The sequence below is a fragment of the Xyrauchen texanus genome, chromosome 26, assembly GCF_025860055.1.
Source record: "Xyrauchen texanus isolate HMW12.3.18 chromosome 26, RBS_HiC_50CHRs, whole genome shotgun sequence".
NCBI classification, from domain to species: Eukaryota; Metazoa; Chordata; class Actinopteri; order Cypriniformes; family Catostomidae; genus Xyrauchen; species Xyrauchen texanus.
Window position 1 is genome coordinate 10,263,345 of NC_068301.1, and position 20,738 is coordinate 10,284,082.

At 34.4% G+C, this 20,738-nt stretch overlaps 2 protein-coding genes across 3 annotated transcripts; both read right to left on the bottom strand.

The window, feature by feature from the left end:
* Nucleotides 1-7,390: 7,390 nt before the first annotated feature.
* Nucleotides 7,391-10,774, bottom strand: LOC127620209 (interferon-inducible GTPase 5-like). Its single transcript, XM_052093344.1, has 3 exons — nt 10,702-10,774; nt 8,478-9,048; nt 7,391-8,294 (listed from the first exon to the last, which is right to left on the bottom strand). Exons 2-3 carry the CDS (start codon nt 9,046-9,048, stop codon nt 7,669-7,671), a joined length of 1,197 nt encoding a protein of 398 aa, XP_051949304.1. The 5' UTR covers nt 10,702-10,774; the 3' UTR covers nt 7,391-7,668.
* Nucleotides 10,775-16,605: 5,831 nt separating this feature from the next.
* On the bottom strand, nt 16,606-20,482 carry irgf1 (immunity-related GTPase family, f1). 2 transcript variants are annotated; one of them, XM_052093338.1, is made up of 4 exons: nt 20,357-20,482; nt 19,961-20,023; nt 17,911-18,475; nt 16,606-17,595 (listed from the first exon to the last, which is right to left on the bottom strand). In XM_052093338.1, exons 3-4 carry the CDS (start codon nt 18,473-18,475, stop codon nt 16,967-16,969), a joined length of 1,194 nt encoding a protein of 397 aa, XP_051949298.1. In that variant the 5' UTR covers nt 19,961-20,023; nt 20,357-20,482; the 3' UTR covers nt 16,606-16,966. The 2 variants fall into 2 exon arrangements, with proteins under 2 accessions (XP_051949298.1, XP_051949299.1); XM_052093339.1 differs by lacking the exon at nt 20,357-20,482 and adding an exon at nt 20,119-20,179.
* Between the last annotated feature and the right edge of the window lie 256 nt (nt 20,483-20,738).

The following is a 20,738-nucleotide window of genomic DNA, read 5'->3' on the forward strand; positions in this document are numbered from 1 at the left end:
TAACTTTATCTGCTCTTAAATCCAACCTAGTGCCATAAAGATTGCTATCATTTCTGCAGTGTATACAGATGTACCATCTGTTATTCTTCCAAACTTCCTGACTTCAAAACCTTGTGAGCACATGATTTCATAAAGGTCGTTCTTTTGGAGACCAGTCGTCCATACAAAACCCCTAAGAAAGGCCAGAGTAGTGTGACCGTACGTCCTCTTTTTCCCGGACATGTACTTTTTACGGACCTTAAAAAAGCGTCCGACCGGGATTTCTAAATTTGCGAAAATGTATTCGACTTAAGTTGCATTATGATGTGCATCTGGTCTAATACTTCATTGTGTGCGCGCGCGCATATTTGCATTGCTTTAACCACTCTTTGAAAGGCCCGTCTTCTCGCACAACAATTGGTCGATTATAAAAGGCTTGCAGCATCTATTGGCTATTGTGTTCGGCATCAAAACGTTGCTTCATAAATGACAGCTGAGTGGAAACAATGCCCAAACGAAAGTGCAAATGTACAGAAGGTTTGCACAAAGAATTCCCATGCTCTCGTCCAAGTTGAGTTCCGTGGGAAGCAGAATTTATGACATGTAGGGCTAATGTGTCAGTTGCTAATAAAGGTGCAAGTGATTTAGAAGCGCACATTATCTCTGCGAAGCCAAAACGGTCAGCAAAAGGTGATCTTACCAGCAACCACGATACTTTCTGTTTCTATTTGTCCTACGAAGGCCGTCTCGCTTAAACGAGGCTTGTTTAAAGGAGGACATAGCTAGCACGTCCTAGCGTCCTAGCTAGCACGCAGCCTTCGAAACGAGACAGTCTAAGTGACAATAGCCTTAAATTAATAATTAAGAGGTTATAACTGTCACTAAAGGGGTTTCTTGAATTTGGGCCCCATTATATTTCTGTAGAATGTCTTTTAAAAATATTTGTATGTCATATTTTGCATGCACTTTTATTCGTCTGGCAGACGCTTTTAACCAAAGCCACTTACTCTTAATCTTAAAGTGACAGTAGTACGAAAATTCAGCATTAAAAAGTATAATTTGCACCAGAATAATATAATCTGTGAGAGAGTAGAGTGCAACAAGAATACATATATACTGTACATTCAGAAAGTATTCAGACCCCTTCATTTCTTTTTCACATTTTGTTATTACAGCTTTATGCTAAAGTATTCAGACCCTTAACTCAGTACTTAATTAACGCACCTTTGGCAGCGATTACAGCCATTCATGATACTATGTTACCATTCATTGCCAGCCTGTAATATAAAGCAACATAATGTAGTATTTTCAAAGAGCTGGAAGTGGCTTATACCGGAAGTGGTCCACATTCAAGGTTGATAATGACAGCGCCTTGTTTAGATGAAAAATAATGTCTAAAATGAGGTGGACATACACAAGAACCAACAAGGGAAAACAATTAATCTAAAAATGAAACATCCTTCTGCCTTTGTTTTACTCGGTGGTGATTTTAAAGAGGCGCCTGCCTGATTAAGTTCCTGATAGATATCCACCAAGAAGGGTTTCTGATGGTGCTAACCCCCTTGTAGGAAAAACTTTGTCAGAGTTTAATCTTATACAATGTTTATAGATACTTACATCCTGGTAGTTCCATGTACACCTGGTTTAAAACAGATTTTTCTCAAAAATCAGGAATAGATCTGTGGCTGATATCTGACTGTTTATTACCTTTTTGGCTTCAACAGAAAATTCACCCTCGCCTTTAACAGACCATGCAGCCATTGACATTATTCTGCCTGATATTAGAACAAGGCAAAAAAAATAAAATAAAAAAAACAAGTTAAACCCCGGCTACTGGAAGTTAAAGTGCTCCTATCTTTTATCTCATTCATATTGTCAGGAAATTGAGAAAATCACAGAGAACAGGAAATCTCTGTCTGATGTCTCGGCCATCACTAAATGGGAGCAATTTAAATTTGAATGCAGGACATTCTCTGTTAAATTTGGAAAAAAGAGAATGATGGAAGAAAATAAGGAATTCCATCCATCCATCCATCCATCCATCGTCAACCGCTTATCCTGTGTACAGGGTCGCGGGGGGCTGGAGCCTATCCCAGCTAACATTGGGCGAAAGGCGGGGGACACCCTGGACAGGTAAATAAGGAATTTTTAAATTTAATTAAAAGTTAAAAGAGTGAGATCCTGAAGAACACGGCTCTTAGTGATGATGACAAGGAATCTCTTTATATTTTGCAAAATAGATTGGATGACATTTATCTAGAAAAAGCAAGGGGTGCGTTTATCAGATCAAGAGCGAAATGGCTCGAGTTTGGAGAGAAAAATTCTACTTATTTTTTTAATCTAGAAAAGAAACATACAAACAATAAGAAAATGTCATCTATTTACATTAATAATAATTTAATTAATGACCCTTATTTGATATCTTCTCATGTTTTTGAGTTTTATAAAAAACTTTATTCCTCTTTATTTGACCATCATGCTTCATCCGTTTTCTTTAGTAGGATTCAATCTATGATTCCCAAAATTAATGATTACAACAGAGAGCTCTGCGAGAAACCTTTTGCTAAAGATGATCTTTATAATATAGTGAAACCAAACAATAAATCGCCAGGGCCCGATGGCTTACCTTTTAAGTTCTTTAAAGTCTTCTGGGGCTCTATTAAAGACCTTCTCTATGAAGCGCTTTAAGAATGTGCTGTGAATGGCGAATTGGCAGAATCAACGAAGCAGGGTCTCATATCCCTCATATCCAAACCTAATAAAGAATTAAAACACCTAGATAATTGGCGCCCAATCACTCTCTTAAATTCAGATTATAAGTTATTGTCATCCATATATTCAGATAAACTCAAACCTTGTTTAGCTGATATTATTTCTAGCACCCAATCTGTTTTTTTTTTAAAGGAAGGCCCATCTCCAACAACATTAGATTAATTTTAGACATTCTAGATTATTCTGAATTAGTTAACAAAGAGGCTATTATCTTTTTTATTGACTTTTATAAAGCCTTCGACACTTTGAAGCACTGTCTAAATTTGGTTTTGGTAGTTCATTTATAAATTTGGTATTAATAGTTCTGTTTCTTTAGCTTCTGGCACTTCTCCCTGTGTTGTTGTTGGTCGAGGTATCCGTCAGCGATGTCCCATTTCTCCCTTTCTTTTTCTTTTGGCTGCAGAACTTCTTAGCTTATACATAAAAAAATAATCTTTAACACTTTAACAATCAGTCAATTAGCTGATGATACATGCCTCTTCCTTGGAAATGAATCACAGGTCTCAGTGGTCTTAAGTACCTTTGATATTTTTTCTAAAGCTTCTGGGCTGGTAGTGAATCCCAGGAAGAGTGAAATCATGTATGTGCATGATTCAGACAAAACATCTGTTTGTGGAATTAAGGTAAAATGTTGTGTCAGGTATCTCGGGAGTGACATATGTAAATCAGGTTCCGAATGCCTTCTCCAAAATTTTCAGCCAAAATTAGACAAAACAAGAAAGTTATTTAACTGCTGGCTGCAGAGAGTTTAACAATTTACGGGAGAGTCTTATTGACTAAAGCTGAGGGCATATCACGTTTAATATACCCTGCTCTATCGTTATATGTTGATAAAAAAATTATCAAATCTATAAACTCTCTGCTGTTTTGTTTTGTTTGGAAAAATAAAGCAGAACTTGTTCAAAGAAAAACTCTTGTAAAAACCTACAGGGAGGGCGGTCTTAATGCATTGGATTTTCAGACTATCAACCAAACATTTAAGATTAATTGGATAAAGAAATGTACCTCTAATAGTAACTTACCCTGGTTTTGGATCCCTAATCTGATTTTTGAAAAATGTGGTGACCTTAAATTCTTATTATCTTGTAATTTTAAATGTTGCAAATTACCTATCAAACTTTCAAATTTTCACAAACAAGCTCTTGAATCCTGGAAGATTGCATTTAAACATAATTTCTCCCCCCACACTTGTATTATCTGGAATAATGAAAATGATCTGTCTGGCAACAAATCACTTTTTTTGAAGGCACAAAATATCCTTTTTATTTCTGATCTCTTCAATAATCAAGGGGAACTTATCTCATTTAATGAATTTATTACTCTGAAGGGTGCTCCGTTTTCTAAAAGAGACTTCAATAATGTGGTTAAAAGTATCCCACTTAGCTTAAAATCTTTCATTAGAGCACACTTAAGTTATGCTAGCTTATCTAATATTCCTACCATTTCAATTAATGGTATTCATATTCTAGACAAGAAATGTAATAATTTTTTCATTAGAAATGCTATTGTCTCAGATCAAGTAATTCTCTCTAATGCCTGTTCAAAATGGAGTATTTATTACCTATATTCTAATTTAAGCAATGTATGGATTTCTCCTTACAAACTACTTATCCCAAATAAAATGAGAGAACTTCATTTTCAAATTACTCTCAAATATTACCCTTGCAATCAGCTTTTAAACAGGTTTTTTGAGAATGTATCCCCCTTGTGTTCCTTTTGTAAAATGGAAGAAGAATCAGTTTTACATTTGTTTTATCAATGTACTTTCTCTAAATCTTTCTGGATAAAAATAACCTTGTTATTATTTTTGTTTTAACAAATTGGTGCAGATTACAGAGACTATGATTTTTCTTTTAGATATTCATTGTAATGATGTTATATTTGACTGTTCTTTATTGTTACTTTGTCTTCTAGGTAAATTTAATCTTCTTAAAGCCAGAGTAATACAATCGAAACCTAATTTTAGAATTTTTTTCTGCTGATGTAAAATCATTTATTTTCTTGACACTTTACATTATTATCCAAATGACACATAACCAACATTATACCTTTGATGAAAGCTTAGGATGTCTTCTACATGAGTCAAAAGCAACAATTAAGAAATATTAAATACTGGGAAGTAGAACCTTTTGAAGATCATCTTTTGTCCAAATCCCAGATGTGTTTAAGTATCAGGGCCTACTGGTAAAGTGGGAAAGAGAAAAAATTATTCCCTAGAAAATATTTATATATATTTGAAATTATCATTATTTTTATTTATCAATTTTCTTCTGCACTTTTGCATCATAACATTAAGTTAACTTTTACTTGTTTATAAGATTAACTAGATTTAACTCAAATTTCTGTCATTTTCTTTACCATTGCTTTTCCCATCAGTGGCCATGGAATGAGTTCTGCCACACATCCCAAAGTAAAATCATCAATTTTAACACATCTCAGAAAGATAATGGGATAGTTGACCCTTATTATTTACTCACTCTCATGCCATCCCAGATGTATATGACTTTCTTTCTTCTGCTGAACACTAAATGAAGATTTTTTTTTAGCTTGAAATCATGATTGCCAAGGAGACTGCTGATGTCAAGATTTACAGTAAAAGGGACTTAAATATTGATCTGTTTCTCACTCACATCTATCATATCGCTTCTAATGACATGGATTTAAAATATGGAGTCATATGCATAACTTTTATGCTGCCTTTATGTGCTTTTTGGAGCTTCAAAGTTTTGGCTCCTTTTGACTTGCATTGTATGGACCAACAGAGCTGAAATATTCTGTTCAGAAAGCCGTACACATCTGGGATGGCTTGAGGTTGAGTAAATTATTAGAGATACACATATATATACAATGTGAATCAAGCTAAAATGTCTTTTGTCATTTTGCCCATATTCACCTATAAAGTTTTTAACATTTACAATCCAGATTAAACTTGAAAATACCAGATAGACGTTATACAAGACTGCCAAGAAAAACATAATGATGTTAGACTTTTTAAATTACACTGGTAACTGCTCAGCTTTGGCAGCCATAAAAAATACTAAACTATCATAAAAACTAACTTCAAAAACACAGAGAAAGCTAAAACTAAACTAAATTGTAATGACAAACTGAATATAATATAGAAATAAAAACTAAAACAAAATTAAGATTCAATATGTTACAAAAAACCCTAATAAGTTGACTCTACTCATTTGATTGATGAGTATTGGGATGAGTATCCCTCTATTGAATGGAGTAATGGTTCCTCCAAAACTTTAAAAACTTGGAGTGGTGGTGGCATAGTGGGCTAAAGCACATAACTGTTAATCAGAAGGTCACTGGTTCAAACCCCACAGCCACCACCATTGTGTCCTTGAACAAGGCACTTAACTCCAGGTTGCTCCGGGGGGATTGTCCCTGTAATAAGTGCACTGTAAGTCGCTTTGGATAAAAGCGTCTGCCAAATGCATAAATGTAAATACAACTTGTAATTAAGTTCAATTAACTTAGAGTTTATATAGAATGAACTTAACTAAATAGGTTGAGTTAGTAAACTTATCTCAAATTTGCTGTTTGAATATCATTGTTTCAATTGTTGTTAATAGTTTTAATTGATTCAATTTTAGATCAATCAATAGTACAGCTAAAAAAAAAAAGATAACCGATTCCAGGAAAAATGATGTAGTGCTAACAGGTTCCAAATTGACCAAAGTGGACACAGATCACTCTAATGGTGACATCACACAAAATAACTGTTTTCATCAAAACAACGAAAATACAACAATAGAGCTAAAACTTCTATGAATTCATAATAAAATGATTAAATGTCACCATATGTTCCATTTAACCAAGAAAACATAATTAAATAAATAATTAAAGCAGAAGGTATTTTGGGTATTCCGCATAGCCTCAATTTTGTTATGTGTTAGAGTTATTAACACATAAGATGTTAAGTCTATGGCTTTTTTAAAAAGATAAATAAGTTCAATGAACTTAAATATATGAGTTATGAGCCCAAAACTTGACATTTCAAGTAATACTTCATTAAGACAACTTGATATTTCCAGTTATGACAACTTTAGGTCTTACAGTGTGCAATGTATAAAATACTGTTTGATTTTATTTGAAAGATGCCACGTTATTTGAGGAAAGTAATATTAAGCAGGTCTAGAAGTTTGTTGTTAACATTTTGCTACAGAATTTCTGAACAAATTTAAAATTCCAGTCAGACCTAATCTGCAACTGTAAATGCAATGCAAAAGAAGAATTCACACACAAGGATAAACTACCCTCGGATGGGTAAAATCATTTAGCAAGGCAGCATTTTAAATTATAGTTTAATTAGAAATATTATAAACAATAACACATTTCCTCAGCTAGGTTTTTTGGTCATTATTTAGAGATTTTAATTGGCACGAAACTTGGGTAACATCTGCTAAATTTCATAAATAACATAAATTACGTTTTTTATAAAATAATGCAAAGAAATTATCCTATGAGATGTGTGCTGGGACATTTGAAGTTTTAAGGATATATATCTATCCTTAAAACTTCAAATGTGATAATGTGATTTCTGTAATAATGACAAGGAAACAATTTTTTTTCTTTCTTCCAATTATTTTTTATTGTATATAAAAATTGACAAAGATCATGCAAGAGAAAATATAGGCTAAAATTACAACTATGTTGAAGTGATATAATGATATTTTTCAATGGGCATGAAAAATAAATAAAACATAAAAAGGATATACTATACAATTGTTAATATTATATGGAAGTTCCATTCATTCAATAAAACATTTAAATGGAATCATTATCGTTAGAATCAAGTGTGTTTTTATATATTTCTCACATAACTAAATTATTTTACAAAAAGTTTTAGAAATTAATTTTGCATACTTGGTGTAAACCTGTGTACATTCTGTACAATAAATTTTATTATACTTCAGTTTCCAGTGAAACCATCAGCACATTCCTAGCATCTTCTGCCAACTCATTTAGAGCTTTCTTTAGCATACTCGAGACAGTCAGATAAGACATTCCTCCTGCCACCACAGTGCCAAGTAGAGGAATCAAGCTGCAGATATATTCAACTGTATTCTCTGATACCAAAAGAGATGCAGCACCCAACAAGCTTAAGACTGAACTTGCGTTAATCCCATGATGCAGTGGTGACTTCATCACATTCTTCAGTTCCTCTACAGTCTTCCCAGATCTTTCACAGAGCTTCTGCAGGGATGGATCATCCAGACCAAAGACATTGTAGTACTTTTCGATCTCATATTTTATGATGTTTATATCGACAATAAATGAAAGACCAGGAACAGGAACTGCAGCCACAACAGCAGATAATAAGGCAACCCTTACAATGTTCTCCTCAAGAGCTTTCTTCTTTCGCTCATTAATTTCCAGCGTGATATTCGGCAAAGCCAACATCAGCACATGTCTCTTATGCTGGGGGAGCTCTTTCTCCATTCTTTCCTCCAGCAGATTGAAATCAAACTTGCCGAGCTCAAAGCAGGAGATCAAGAACACAGGAGCCTCTATATGAATCTTTTGCAGCTCTAGGAAAAAAAAATCACAAATCCCAATCCCAGATGTGTTATTACGATATGATCACACCATCAAACAAATTAAAAGATGGCATACAATAAAACTATTGTTACAACAAAACAAAATAAGACAAGGTTATTGCTGCCAATATATCACATAATGATACTTGAATGAGAAACGATAAACTAAAATACCTTGTTTACAGGCCTCTCGGATGATATTTAATGTCTTTTCCTGGTCAAAGCCTGCTTTTCTCTTTTCAGCATAAAGGTTTGAGTCAATCTTAGAACGAACAAAGTAAAACTTCTTCTTCATTTTCAAGATCTCATTGGCCAGATGGGTGTGGCATTCTCTGAACCGATCTGAAGTGATAATGATGAAAAAATCATAGCGCTGAAACTCAACTTTTTGAAGGTACTCATCAGCTTTGAAATTTGGTGTTCCAATTCCAGGGAGATCCCAAACTTTCACATTAGTGTATTTTGGGTGAGGGTACACTTCAGGTTCCATTGTGGTCTCCACAGGACCAGTATTGGCAGAGTCCTCATCTTCATCACCTAAACCCCTAAAAGCATTGACAAATGTGGACTTCCCAGATCCTGACTCCCCCGTCACACCAATATTTAGCTCAACACGCTCTTGCTCCTCAAGAAAACTCTTGATTTTGCTAATGGCTGTTGGCATATCTTGAGTGGACAAGGTTTCTTTAATATCCTCCAGCTCTTCTGTTCCTATCACATCATAATCTTCCAAAAGTGAGTCCATCTACAAAACATACAGATACATTAGGTTGTGTTATTAACCCCCCACCAATATCCCTCATCGCTTGGCCAAACACCCCCGTTTCCCAACTGTTGGCACTAATGGTTTCTACGATCTACTTAGGCTTGCAATGCTTTTGGGAAAAGCGCCAGTGGGCGGGGCAAAGAGTGTGATGACACATGTTGTGGAATGTGTAAAAACAAATGACCAATGTCTCGTGATGCCACGAACACACAGATTTCAAAAGGAGATGTTTGAGCAGGGTGGGAACTATAAAGGCTCTTTTTAGACTGGGGGGAAGTTTTTAGTTCTGACATTTACAGTATGTTTTTATAGTAGACCTTACCTTTTATATGTCTAAATATCAAGAAAATGTGATTCTTCATTTCATGACCCCTTTAAAACATGTGACAACCTGCTCAAATAAATGTGTGGCAATTTGGCCCGACCTGACATCATGAAAAAAACCTGTTCTGACAACATAGATCAAACCTTCTATTAAAATGTTCCTGCATTATATAAATGACCCTTGTCTAAATGCATGCCAGTGTTGTATTATTGTGTTAATTTTTTCACCAAACAGCTGTCTTTTACAAAAATATGATAATTAATTTTTATTTAATTAAAGAGTCTAGTAATCACAAAAAAATATTTTAATTTAAGAGGGTTTACTGAGAACTAGGTGTTTTTAATAATAATAAAAACAAACACACATTTTCATTTTCATTTATTTTTAATGTTTTACTTTTGACTTAAAGTTTTAGTTACTGAGACCATATGCTGCATTCTACTGTTATATACCATATACTGTTATATACCATATAGCCTACTGTTTTGGGGAGTAAGATGTCAGCACAACAGCAGCCTAGTAGCCTAAGCAAACACACAAAAAACATCTAAGCGAACAGAAGTATTTTTTTATAATTTAAATGTCTTCATTATATACATTTTGTTATTTAATTTACATTCATTTTCGTTAGTTCTCAATATGCGACAGTTTTTGTTGTTTTCAATGTTTTATTGTTTTTACTGTTTTACTTTCGGTTTAGTTTATATCAGAAATTATTTATTTTTTTATTACGGAGGTTGTTATCACAATCAAATGGTATTTTCATGTTGATTGAATGGTTTGTAAAAGCTACAAATTGAATAGCCTCAGAAGGAAACAAATCGTGATTTGCATATTTGTGTCTGAAGAAAACAGAAGTGCACTGCGACATTACCGGAACGCATCCGGAGAAAGAAGATTGTTAAGTTTTATAGTCTATCTGCGGTCCACCTATTTCAAGAGACAGTCTACTTTTGTCCGGATACTCATTAAACACGAAGTTGTGAGATTGGTGGACTTGGATGAACTTGTCAGTGTCTTTAAGAATGCAAAGGTAACTTAAATGTACATTCCACAATGTAAAAATATTTTTTCTTCTTGTGGTAAAATCTAAATTAACTAGTTTTATTCAAGTAAAAATATTTGTAATACATTAAAATAGACTATATATAGTAAACGTGATTATAAATATGCTATATATAATATACAATATATATTTAAAATGACTTTTTAAACTATATGTAGTCGACAGTCAATACAGCAGTAGCCTCCTCAAGCACATTTGCACTGGTTAATTTTGGTGTCAAATAGAAATGTAATATTCTTACCTTTATAATACAGGCCAATAAATGTGATTTGTACTAAAGAGAAACTTCTACAAGTAGCACCTTTGCCTTTAACACACTCTTAAATGCTAAAGGGAAAATTTGCATTTACATCAGAGTGGGCTGTCCTAAATAGAAAACAGTCTAGAGAGTGCGATCAGGCAGTGCCACCTTTAATGGAACATGACCGAAAATGACTGTACACTATGGATGATTTCTCAAGTCATTTTTGCATTAGAAATTAACTATATACTATTACTATATGCCAAAACATAAAAAATAAAACAAAGTATGTGTATGTGTACAGTAAGTGTATGATATAGGTTAGGCAACAGTATGCTATATAGGCCTATGGCTTACACTACATGTATTTTCATAATTAAGACTACATAAATCTTCAATTGCGATTCAAGGAAATTTCATGAACGTTTCATTTCAATTGTTCTGTTTACAGAAACCTGTTTTCCTTAAAGGGACAGTTCATCCAAATATGAAATATCATGTAATCACCCTCATGCCATTCCAAATGTGTATGACTTTCTTCAGCTTTAAAGCTATGAATATAAGTTTTAAGTACATTAATTCAGGGTAATGGTTTATAGCATACCGTTGAATACAATAACTATGTGAAGCCTACTTGATACTTGATTCATCAAAGATTTTCGATATTTTATTTGTTTTCCAAAGACAAAAGAAGCTCATATAAAATAAATTCATATAATATGTTACAGTATTGGAATACATGAATTGAAAATGTATATTTGATCACCTTTTGTGGATATGACCCATAGACTTAGGTTGATTTAAACCATTTCAGTTTATTGAATGATATCAGCATCAAAAACTGCAGGAACTGAGAGAATGGGGTCAGAAATATTAACACCTAAACTTGTCTATAACTAAACCACAGTGGAAGAGGATCCACCCAAGTCCCATACTTTCACTTTCACTGCTGTGAATCATCATAATAACTGCTGAGAATCATCATAATAACTGCTGTGAATCATCATAATCACTGCTGTGAATCATCATAATAACAAGAGTCAGAAGCAAATAAATATTGACCTGGATTATATTTGTATTAGGCATTATTAAGGCATTACATTGATTGTCCATATAGGACTTTCACTTTGATGTTTGACATATTGCATTTGCTTGAGTTTTGACATGCAAATGTTTACATGCAAATGCAACATGGACATGATCTTCAAAGCTGAACAAGGACTAGGAGTGCTGCTCTATTGTCTGTAACTGTTCACATGTCATTAAATCTGAATAGTTTTATTTAATTTGCTCTATTTAAAATGTAAAACTATTCTTCAACAACCAGACTAACATCTTTTATGACATTTTGTTATGAGTATGTATTGTGAGAGCAACTGAACTTCTGAATAAGAAGCCCCATGAGAGAATCAAAACAACAGAATAAATCAATCAAATAGTCTAACATAATCCTGTGTGACATCTCTTAATAAATTAAGATGTCTTGCTCTAAATATACTGTATTATTCAGGTGTTTCAAACCTGTTATGCAACTCACAACTATTCTTTTATATTAGAAAAGAAACTATCTCAGAGGGCATTGGTTTGTGATTGCACAAGTTCAAGTTAATCTTAAATTGATAAACATTTATGCATCAAACCTAAAAATACATTTTCTGTATAGAGCAGCAGCATCTCTTTCACACAGCAAAATCAAAAGCTCATCACAAGCCTGCTGCTGTTCACATATGCACTGCTTTAGCATGCGGTGAAAGAGAAGTTAGAAACATGCGTTTTATAATCTGATTTATAGTTTTGTTTAAATGTTTGATACAACAGCAACTTCTAGATCCAAGAAGACCCTTTTTTTTTTTTTTTACAGTGATTTGTATAAAAAAATCCCAGAGATTAGTAAAAAAAATTTAATGATAATTTATAATTTATAAACATTTAAAGACAGACCTACCATGTAAAAAACTGCTGTTAACTTTTTTTATCTAACTCTGGTTCAGAGTAATTAATTGGCAAAAGGATATCCGGTTTGAACATTACGTCTCACACCAGAGTGTACTTGTGGATGATGTATTGTGCAAATGTCATGCGTTGCATGCACACATAGTCCAAAAATTACTTAGATGGCAACACTTCTGACTAGTTTAACTATGATACACTATAAACAACCACATCTACACATCCTCTCTCCATAACATCTTGACACCATATCATCCAACTCCCTGGAAAATTTGGAACAGTCCAAATCACAAACAGAGGCAGTTATTTTTTCATAACATGAGCTCTGAGGTCTTTCATAGAAAGTATATGCTTTGTTGAAGCTACCAGTCTGAATTATTTAATTGTTTAAAAATCATGTTTACTTCAACTACTACACTACCCATAGTCCAGCAGAGAAAGATTCACCAATCAGAGATGAGAGAACCGGCGGCCAACAAAGCCGCCAAACGAACCCATCAGCAAACGAACCCTACCCACTTCCATGATGCACTGTGAATAGCGCAATCATGCCGATCTCCATTCACTCTCAAACGACTTATTTGCATACATTTAAATATTTTGAAATTAACATAAAATATAACGTTTCTATACTCATAATTAACAATCTAAAATCAATAGCTGTATATATTTCCATTGTTTTATTCAATTACATAATTCGTAATGCTTCATGGGATTGTAGTTTGTGTCCTTGTATAAGACAGTAAATACAGTATTGTACAATTGTCTTTTTGGAACCCAGATGGCTGAAAAAGTGCGAGGGCACTGCTGCGTGCTTTTGCCATATGATCAAGCAGAATGGAATTCTAATGTCTCCTGTGAACCAGGTGGGGTCACCTTGTGTTGAACAGGACCTAGAACTTCCAAATTATGTTTTGATGTAGTCTCAGACACATACCTGCTGAAGCACAATGCACCGAAGAACAAGCTTGATGACATATTTTGTTTGCAGCACCAGCAGATGTGATTGAACCTCACAATATTCCCAAACCTAAAGGTAAATGTGTAATTTACAGATGAACACACCAGTAAAAAGAAGAACATGGCTAATGTTAATCATTCTATACAAATAATCCAACCTGATCTCATGAAAATGTGTACATATTTTTCGAGTTGGCTATTTTGTATGATTTATTACGATTTTGTTTAGATAAATTAGTACAATTTCATCACGTGCAAATGCCTGGATGTCTAAAGTTGTAAGTTGTATGAATCCTTACAATTTTGCTGTGAGAGTGTGTTGCATAATCATGTATAACAAGGTGATTATACTGCTGGACTCCTGCTTTTGTGTGCTGCGGAATTAAATCAAAGAACAATATTGCTCAATGCTGGTCTCATAATGTAATGTTTAATGTATGCGATTTTGAATGTAAATTTGTTGTTTTGTTCATGCCATGCTAAGTCTAGTCTGGTCTAGTTAATTTCAAGTTTATGTCAAGTCCAGTTTTAGTTCAAGTCAAGTTCATGTTTATGTTTAGTTCACGTTTATAGTTTGGGTTTTTGAATTTCACGTTTGTTTAATAAACTGCAATTGGGTTTGTCACTCCATCATCATTGTCTTCATCATTGTCCATGCCAGCATCGTTACAAAATACTTGACCTCCCATAATGAACCCAGCAGTTCAGCTCCTCCACCTACGTCAGGAGTATCGTCCCCTAGAGGATTACATAGAGGACTTCTGCGATCTGGCCAGCTAGGTGGATTTTATTGAGGTGGCCCTCAAGGACTGTTTCCAATTTGGAATGAATGAGCCCATCTCTTCTCTGATGCCAGGCAGTAAGATTAACCTCACCCTAGCTCAATATATCGACCTCGCCTTGCAGATCATTGGTTCCACGTTCACTGTGGGGGAGGAAGATGCCGAGCCAGAGTTTCACAACATGGCCGCCGAGCCAGAGTCCCACATCTTGGTCGACGAGCCAGTGTCCCACGTCATGGTTGATGAGCCAGCGTCACGCGTGATGGTCAACGAGCCAGCATCCCACATCATTATTATTATTATAAATTTTATTTATAGGTGCCTTACATGACACTCAAGGACACCTTACAACAGAACAATAACATTAAACAAAAATGAATCATTATTTCAGCCAGAACAGACATAATACACACACAAAAGCAATCACATAAAAGCCTGCCTAAAAAGATGGGTCTTAAGGTGAGATTTAAAAACCAGAAGACTTTCATTGTTTCGCACATCCTGTGACAATGAGTTCCATAAATGTCTAAAGGCTCTGGACCCCATAGATGTTGTGCGAACTCAAGGGAGAACAAGAGTGAGTACAGAAGAAAATCTTAAAGTGCAAGGAAGAGTGTGGATTTGAAAAAGGTCAAATAAGTAATGGGAAAGATTATTAAGTGCCTTTTAAGTAAGGAGAAGTATTTGAAAGTCAAGGCAATATTTTCACCAGGAGCCAATGCAAGTATTTTAAAATGGGAGTAATGTGTTCAGTTATAGGTGTTCTGCAAATAATTTATGCTGCTGAATTCTGTACTAGCTTGAGTTTATAGAGAAGTCTTGATGGCAGACCATAAAAAAGAGGGAAGTTACTAAAGCATGAACAAGTATTGTGCTGCTCTTTACTGAAAGAGATGGACAAAGTCGAGTAATGTTATGTATGAGGAAATATGCAGAGCGAATAATATTGTTTATATGTGGTTCAAATGACAAAGTACTATCAAAGATGACACCCAAACTTTTAACCTGTTTAGCAACAGAGACTGAAACATCATTAATATTCACTGAGCAACATTTAGACTTTGCCAAGTTGGTTTTTGAGCCAACAAGAAGAATTTCAGTTTTACAGCTATTTAACTTAAAATAAAAAAATATGTAAACCACTCTTTCATCTCAACTACACAATCTGAGAGGATAGATGGAGGAAAAGTAGGTTTGGAGGACAGGTAAAGTTGGGTGTCATCAGCATAGCAGTGGAATTAAATATCAAATTTCCTAAAAATATTACCAAGAGGTAAAATATAAATAATAAATAAGAGAGGACCTAAGACTGATCCCTGTGGAACCTCAGTATTAACGTATGAAGGCTTTAATGTAAACTGCTTCAGCTGTACAAATTGAGTATGATACCCGTAAGATAAGATCAAAACCAAGTCTGATTCCCATCGATTCCAATCTGTCCAACTGCTGTGCGAGATAGTATAAAATGCTGCAGTCAAATCGAGCAAAATAAGTATAGATAGAAGACCTGAATCAGCAGCTGACAATAAGTAATTAGAAATCTTAACTAATGCAGTCTCAACACTATGATATGTGCGGAAACCAGATTGAAATTGCTCGTATAGACTACAGAAAGATGGTTCCGGGACTTGGGATGCAACAATTCTTTCCAGTATTTTACAAAGAAACGGTAGATTTGAAACAGGGCGGAGATGTTCAAAGTTACTTGAATCAGCCCCCGGTTTCTTAAGTATAGGAGTTATCACAGCAGTTTTAAGTGAACGGTGCCAGAAACAAGCAAAGAGTGTATAATATCAGTAATTAAAGATGAGAGAGAAGGTAAGCAGGCTTTAACCAAGTACGTTGGAATATGATCCAACTGACAAGTTGAGGATTTCGATTTTTTAATAATACAGACTATTTCCTTGATGCTTGGAAGTCTGAAAGCAGAAAATATGGAAATTAGAGGTTTGCCTCTGCTCCACGGTCCAGGCCCGCCTCTTTTTTATGGGTTAGATCAAGTTGATATCAAGGTAACAATTGCAGGTTACCATATTTTTCAGTGCATAAAGATACCTTTTATAAACTGAACATTATACTGCTTGAGTGTATTAAATAATCATTGTACTCATGAGAAACTAATTTTATTATATAGTAACAATTTATTTCAGATGAAAACAAATGAAAAAAAAAAATGTTACAGCATTATCAAGCTTAACATATGTATATTTCAAATAATGTACTGTGCATTTGCCATTCACAAAATACTTTCATTCAATGACATATTTAATAATCCTGATCTGCTAAGGACACTATGAGAATGCAAACATATTAAGTTGTATGCCCAAAGCAAGTAACATAACTTTTTAAGTAACTAATTACTACTGAAAAAACAAATTATTTAAAAATGAATAACATTTCATTAAATATATGTATAACATTGATCACTTTGTTTTTATTAGATAAATGCTGTTTCAGAGTAAAAAAGAAATCTGAACAGTGTAAACCTTTATAACAACTGTTTAATTATAAATACAGTTGAATATATATGAGGCAGTTATGTACTTTAAGCCTTTCCAATTACACATCTTTGATTACACTTCAGTCTCTAGTGAAGCCATTAGCACTTTCCTGGCATCTTCTGCTATATCATCCAGAGCTCTCTTCAGCAATCTTGAGACGGTCAAATAAGACAGTCCTCCTGCCACCACACTGCCAACAATGGGTATGAGGCTCACAAAGAACTCAACAGCATCTTCTGATATAAGAAGAGATGCAGTACCCAGCAAGGTTAATACTGAAGTTGGGTTTATCCCTTGATGTAGAGGCGACTTCATCAGACTCTTCAGTTCCTCTACGGTCTTCCCAGATCTTTCACAGAGCTTCTGCAGGGATGGATCATCCAGACCAAAGGTACTGTAGTATTTTCTTAGCTCTTCTGCTATGATGGCTACATCTGCAGCAATAGAGAGGCCAGGAAGTGGAATTGCAGCCACACAAGCAGAGAGGAAAGCGACTCTTCCAATGTTCTCCTCAAGAGCTTTCTTCTTTTTCTCATTAATCTCCAATGTGATATTCGGCAACGCCAACATCAGCACATGTTTCTTATGCTGATCGAGCTCTTTCTCCATTCTTTCCTCCAGCAGATTTAAATCATACTTGCCGAGCTCCCAGCCAGATATCAAGAACACGACAGGATTCTCAATACCAATCTGTTTCAGCCCTATACAGAAACAAAAAAGTGCATAATACAGTAAAAAAAAAATTAAACATAATACAGTTATATTATGTATATTTAATAAGTAATGTTTAGTATTGTTCTAAAATAGATGGTGATTTTTTTATTAACACTTTTTGGGATTCATCCTCACAAAACATTTTTTGCATTATTAATAGTGCAAATTATGAATATTATTATCATTATTTAGCATAAGAAAAACATATTTTATTAATAAAAAGCCCAAAGTTAAATATATCTTGAGAAAATAAAGTCTGTTTCTGTCAAAACATTGTTATGTAATTAAGTGCATCAACCAACCATTTGCACAATCTTTTTTTATTGTATCCAGAATCATTTTCAGGTCAAAGTTCTTCTTTCTCTTCTCAGCAGTAATGCTAGCGTCGATCTTAGAACGAACAAAATAGAAATTCTTTCCCATTCTCATGATCTCTATGGCCAGCTGGGTGTGACATTCTTTAAACCGATCTGAAGCAATGATGATGAAAAAATCATAGCGCTCAAACTTAACCAGTTTAAGGTACTCTATGGCTTTGAAGTTTGGTGTTCCAATGCCAGGCAGATCCCACATTTTCACATTTTTGTAGTTTGGGTGAGGATAAACCTCAGGTTCCATGGTGGTCTCCACTATACCAGTTTTGGCAGAGCCCTCCTCTTCATCCCCTAAGCCCCTAAAAGCATTGACAAATGTAGACTTCCCAGAACCAGACTCCCCCGTCACACCAATATTAAGTTCTACAAGATCTTGCTGTTTGAGGTAATCTTTGATCGTGTTTATCGCTGATGGGAGATCTTGAGTAGATATGGACTCTTTAAGGTCTTCCAGGTCATCCTGAGTTATTACACAGTAATCCTCAAATGACATCTAACAACAAAAATAAAAAAGTATCAACTGTATTATATAAAGCACCATAAAGTAAACTGGTATAAACCACAGAACTGAATATCCACTGACCTTAGAACTGCCAGTTCTCGGGAGTGTGAATAAGATAAAATGCGAATGTAACCCCTTAACGCAGACCTCGGGTCTTTTGTGACCCGGGAGCTCATTCTACCCCCTGTAACTCATCCATTTTTTGAAGTTGTGCCCACACCTCTTTAGTTTTCCTCAACCTTCCTGTTTTTAATATTGTAACAAGAAAAGTTTAAAGAACTGCTTGATTACCAAAAGGGTATTAAAGACCTGAGATATGTAATAATGTCTGTTTTGTTTTTCTTTACTGATTCCATAAATAATATTTTTGTCATTGTTTTATATCTATATAAGTTTACTGTCACAGGATATACTGTATATTTCTTTGTTTATTACAAGACAAATGAGTACTATATTCATACAAATGACTGCTTTATCACGTTGATTTTCTATGTTTTTCTTACTCAAGGTGACGCTGATGTGTCAGTGATTGACTTGATTTACATTTGATATTTATATTTGATGAAGAAGCAAGTGGAAGTAAACTATAGCAAGTGTAACACATGAACAGTCATTTGGGTAAACTACTGAAATTAGGTAAGTTGTGTGCCTATTGTGTGTGTATATAGACTCAAAAAGTGCCTGAGAAAATGCATATGTGTTGTTTATATGTTATGTATAGCTCAATGTGTGTTTGAAAACCAGTTGCATCTCGTGAAATTTCAGTGTAGAAGTACTAAATCCAGTTTTATATTTGTTGCATCATCTCTTTGATATATGAAACATAATATATAAAATATATTAGAATATATTCTATTTGATTATTTTCTAATTGTCTTGAAAATGTTTAGAAAATTTGACACTATCTGGGCATTTTGTAAATCAATTTGTGATTGATATAAAGTGTCGGGTCTTGAAAGACCTGATTATGTAATAACGTTTGCGTGGCAGCGGGGGAGTGGTCAAGCGCCCGTCCGGGAGAGAAAAGCGGTAAGGGCGCTTACACCTGAGCTAAATTATGTCTAACACCTGTCTCTAATTTCAGTGAGCACGGGGAGAGCGGCATAAAAAGCAACCAGAGGGCCTCCATGGGGAGAGAGACAGACATATGTGTGAAGCTGAAGGCTCAGTGCTGTATTATCATTGAAGCTGTCTGTAGGACATTGTGAAAACATTAAAAGTGACTGACCTGAACTGCTTTGTCAGAAGTTCTCTTACAGTTTGGCTAACACCCAGATGTTTCCCAGGTGTTTAAGGGTTAATAATAGCCTTTTGGCTATTGAGTTAAAAAATGTTCATTAGTTTAATGTATTTTTATCAAAGTTGTTTTGTTGTTGTTATTTTTGCAAGTTTCTACCCTTTTTGCTGTCTATACATGCTAGTATCTGACTGCATTTATAATAGGCTAAAATCATGATAAAAGTTGATCAATCTTACCTTTATGCTTCAGAAAATTCAACTCAAGAAGAACTATTAGACCAAGAAGAGAAGTGCTGTTTCCTTCAAAAATGAGAAATTCACAAATAGACATTAAGTATGTTTAATCAGGGCTTTCAATATGTGGAAATGTAGGCCTATAGGTCAAGTAAGCCTACCTCAAACATATTCCAGTGAACGCATGAAGAGTATTTTGAATTATGTTATCTTGGTCATGTATTTTCAATGTTACAATTGTTTAGTTAAAATTAAGGATTCTGACAAATGAAGAAAAGACATTATGACAGTTTCATCTTACAAGAAAAACTATAAATCGCTATCAAGAGCTTTTCTAAGTTCGAAAAATCTGGACGATCAGTGAAAAAGTATTAAAGATGTACACAGTATATTTCTTACCAAATTCTTCTTGAGCAAGCGGCACAACAGGATGACACAAATGATAAAGACGGTTGCTTAAACTTTTCTATACTAAACAAAAGCTGTAAAACAGGATCCACCCAAGCCTCACACTTTCACTTTCACTGCTATGAATCACTAAGAACAATAGTTAAATAAATATTGCCCCGGGTTTGGCGTCATCATTTGTTAAACAAAATAAGACATTACCGTGCACAGGGTTGAACTTTCGCTTTGCTGCTTAACACATTTTAGCCTATTTAAATGAAGTTTAGACTGTAAAAAATATTCTTCAACAGTCAAGCTAACACTATTCATTAGAAGACAAAGCAGCTACCTCTTCAGTAGCGTCTTGACTTGTTTGAATTAAGTTGAAAAAAAA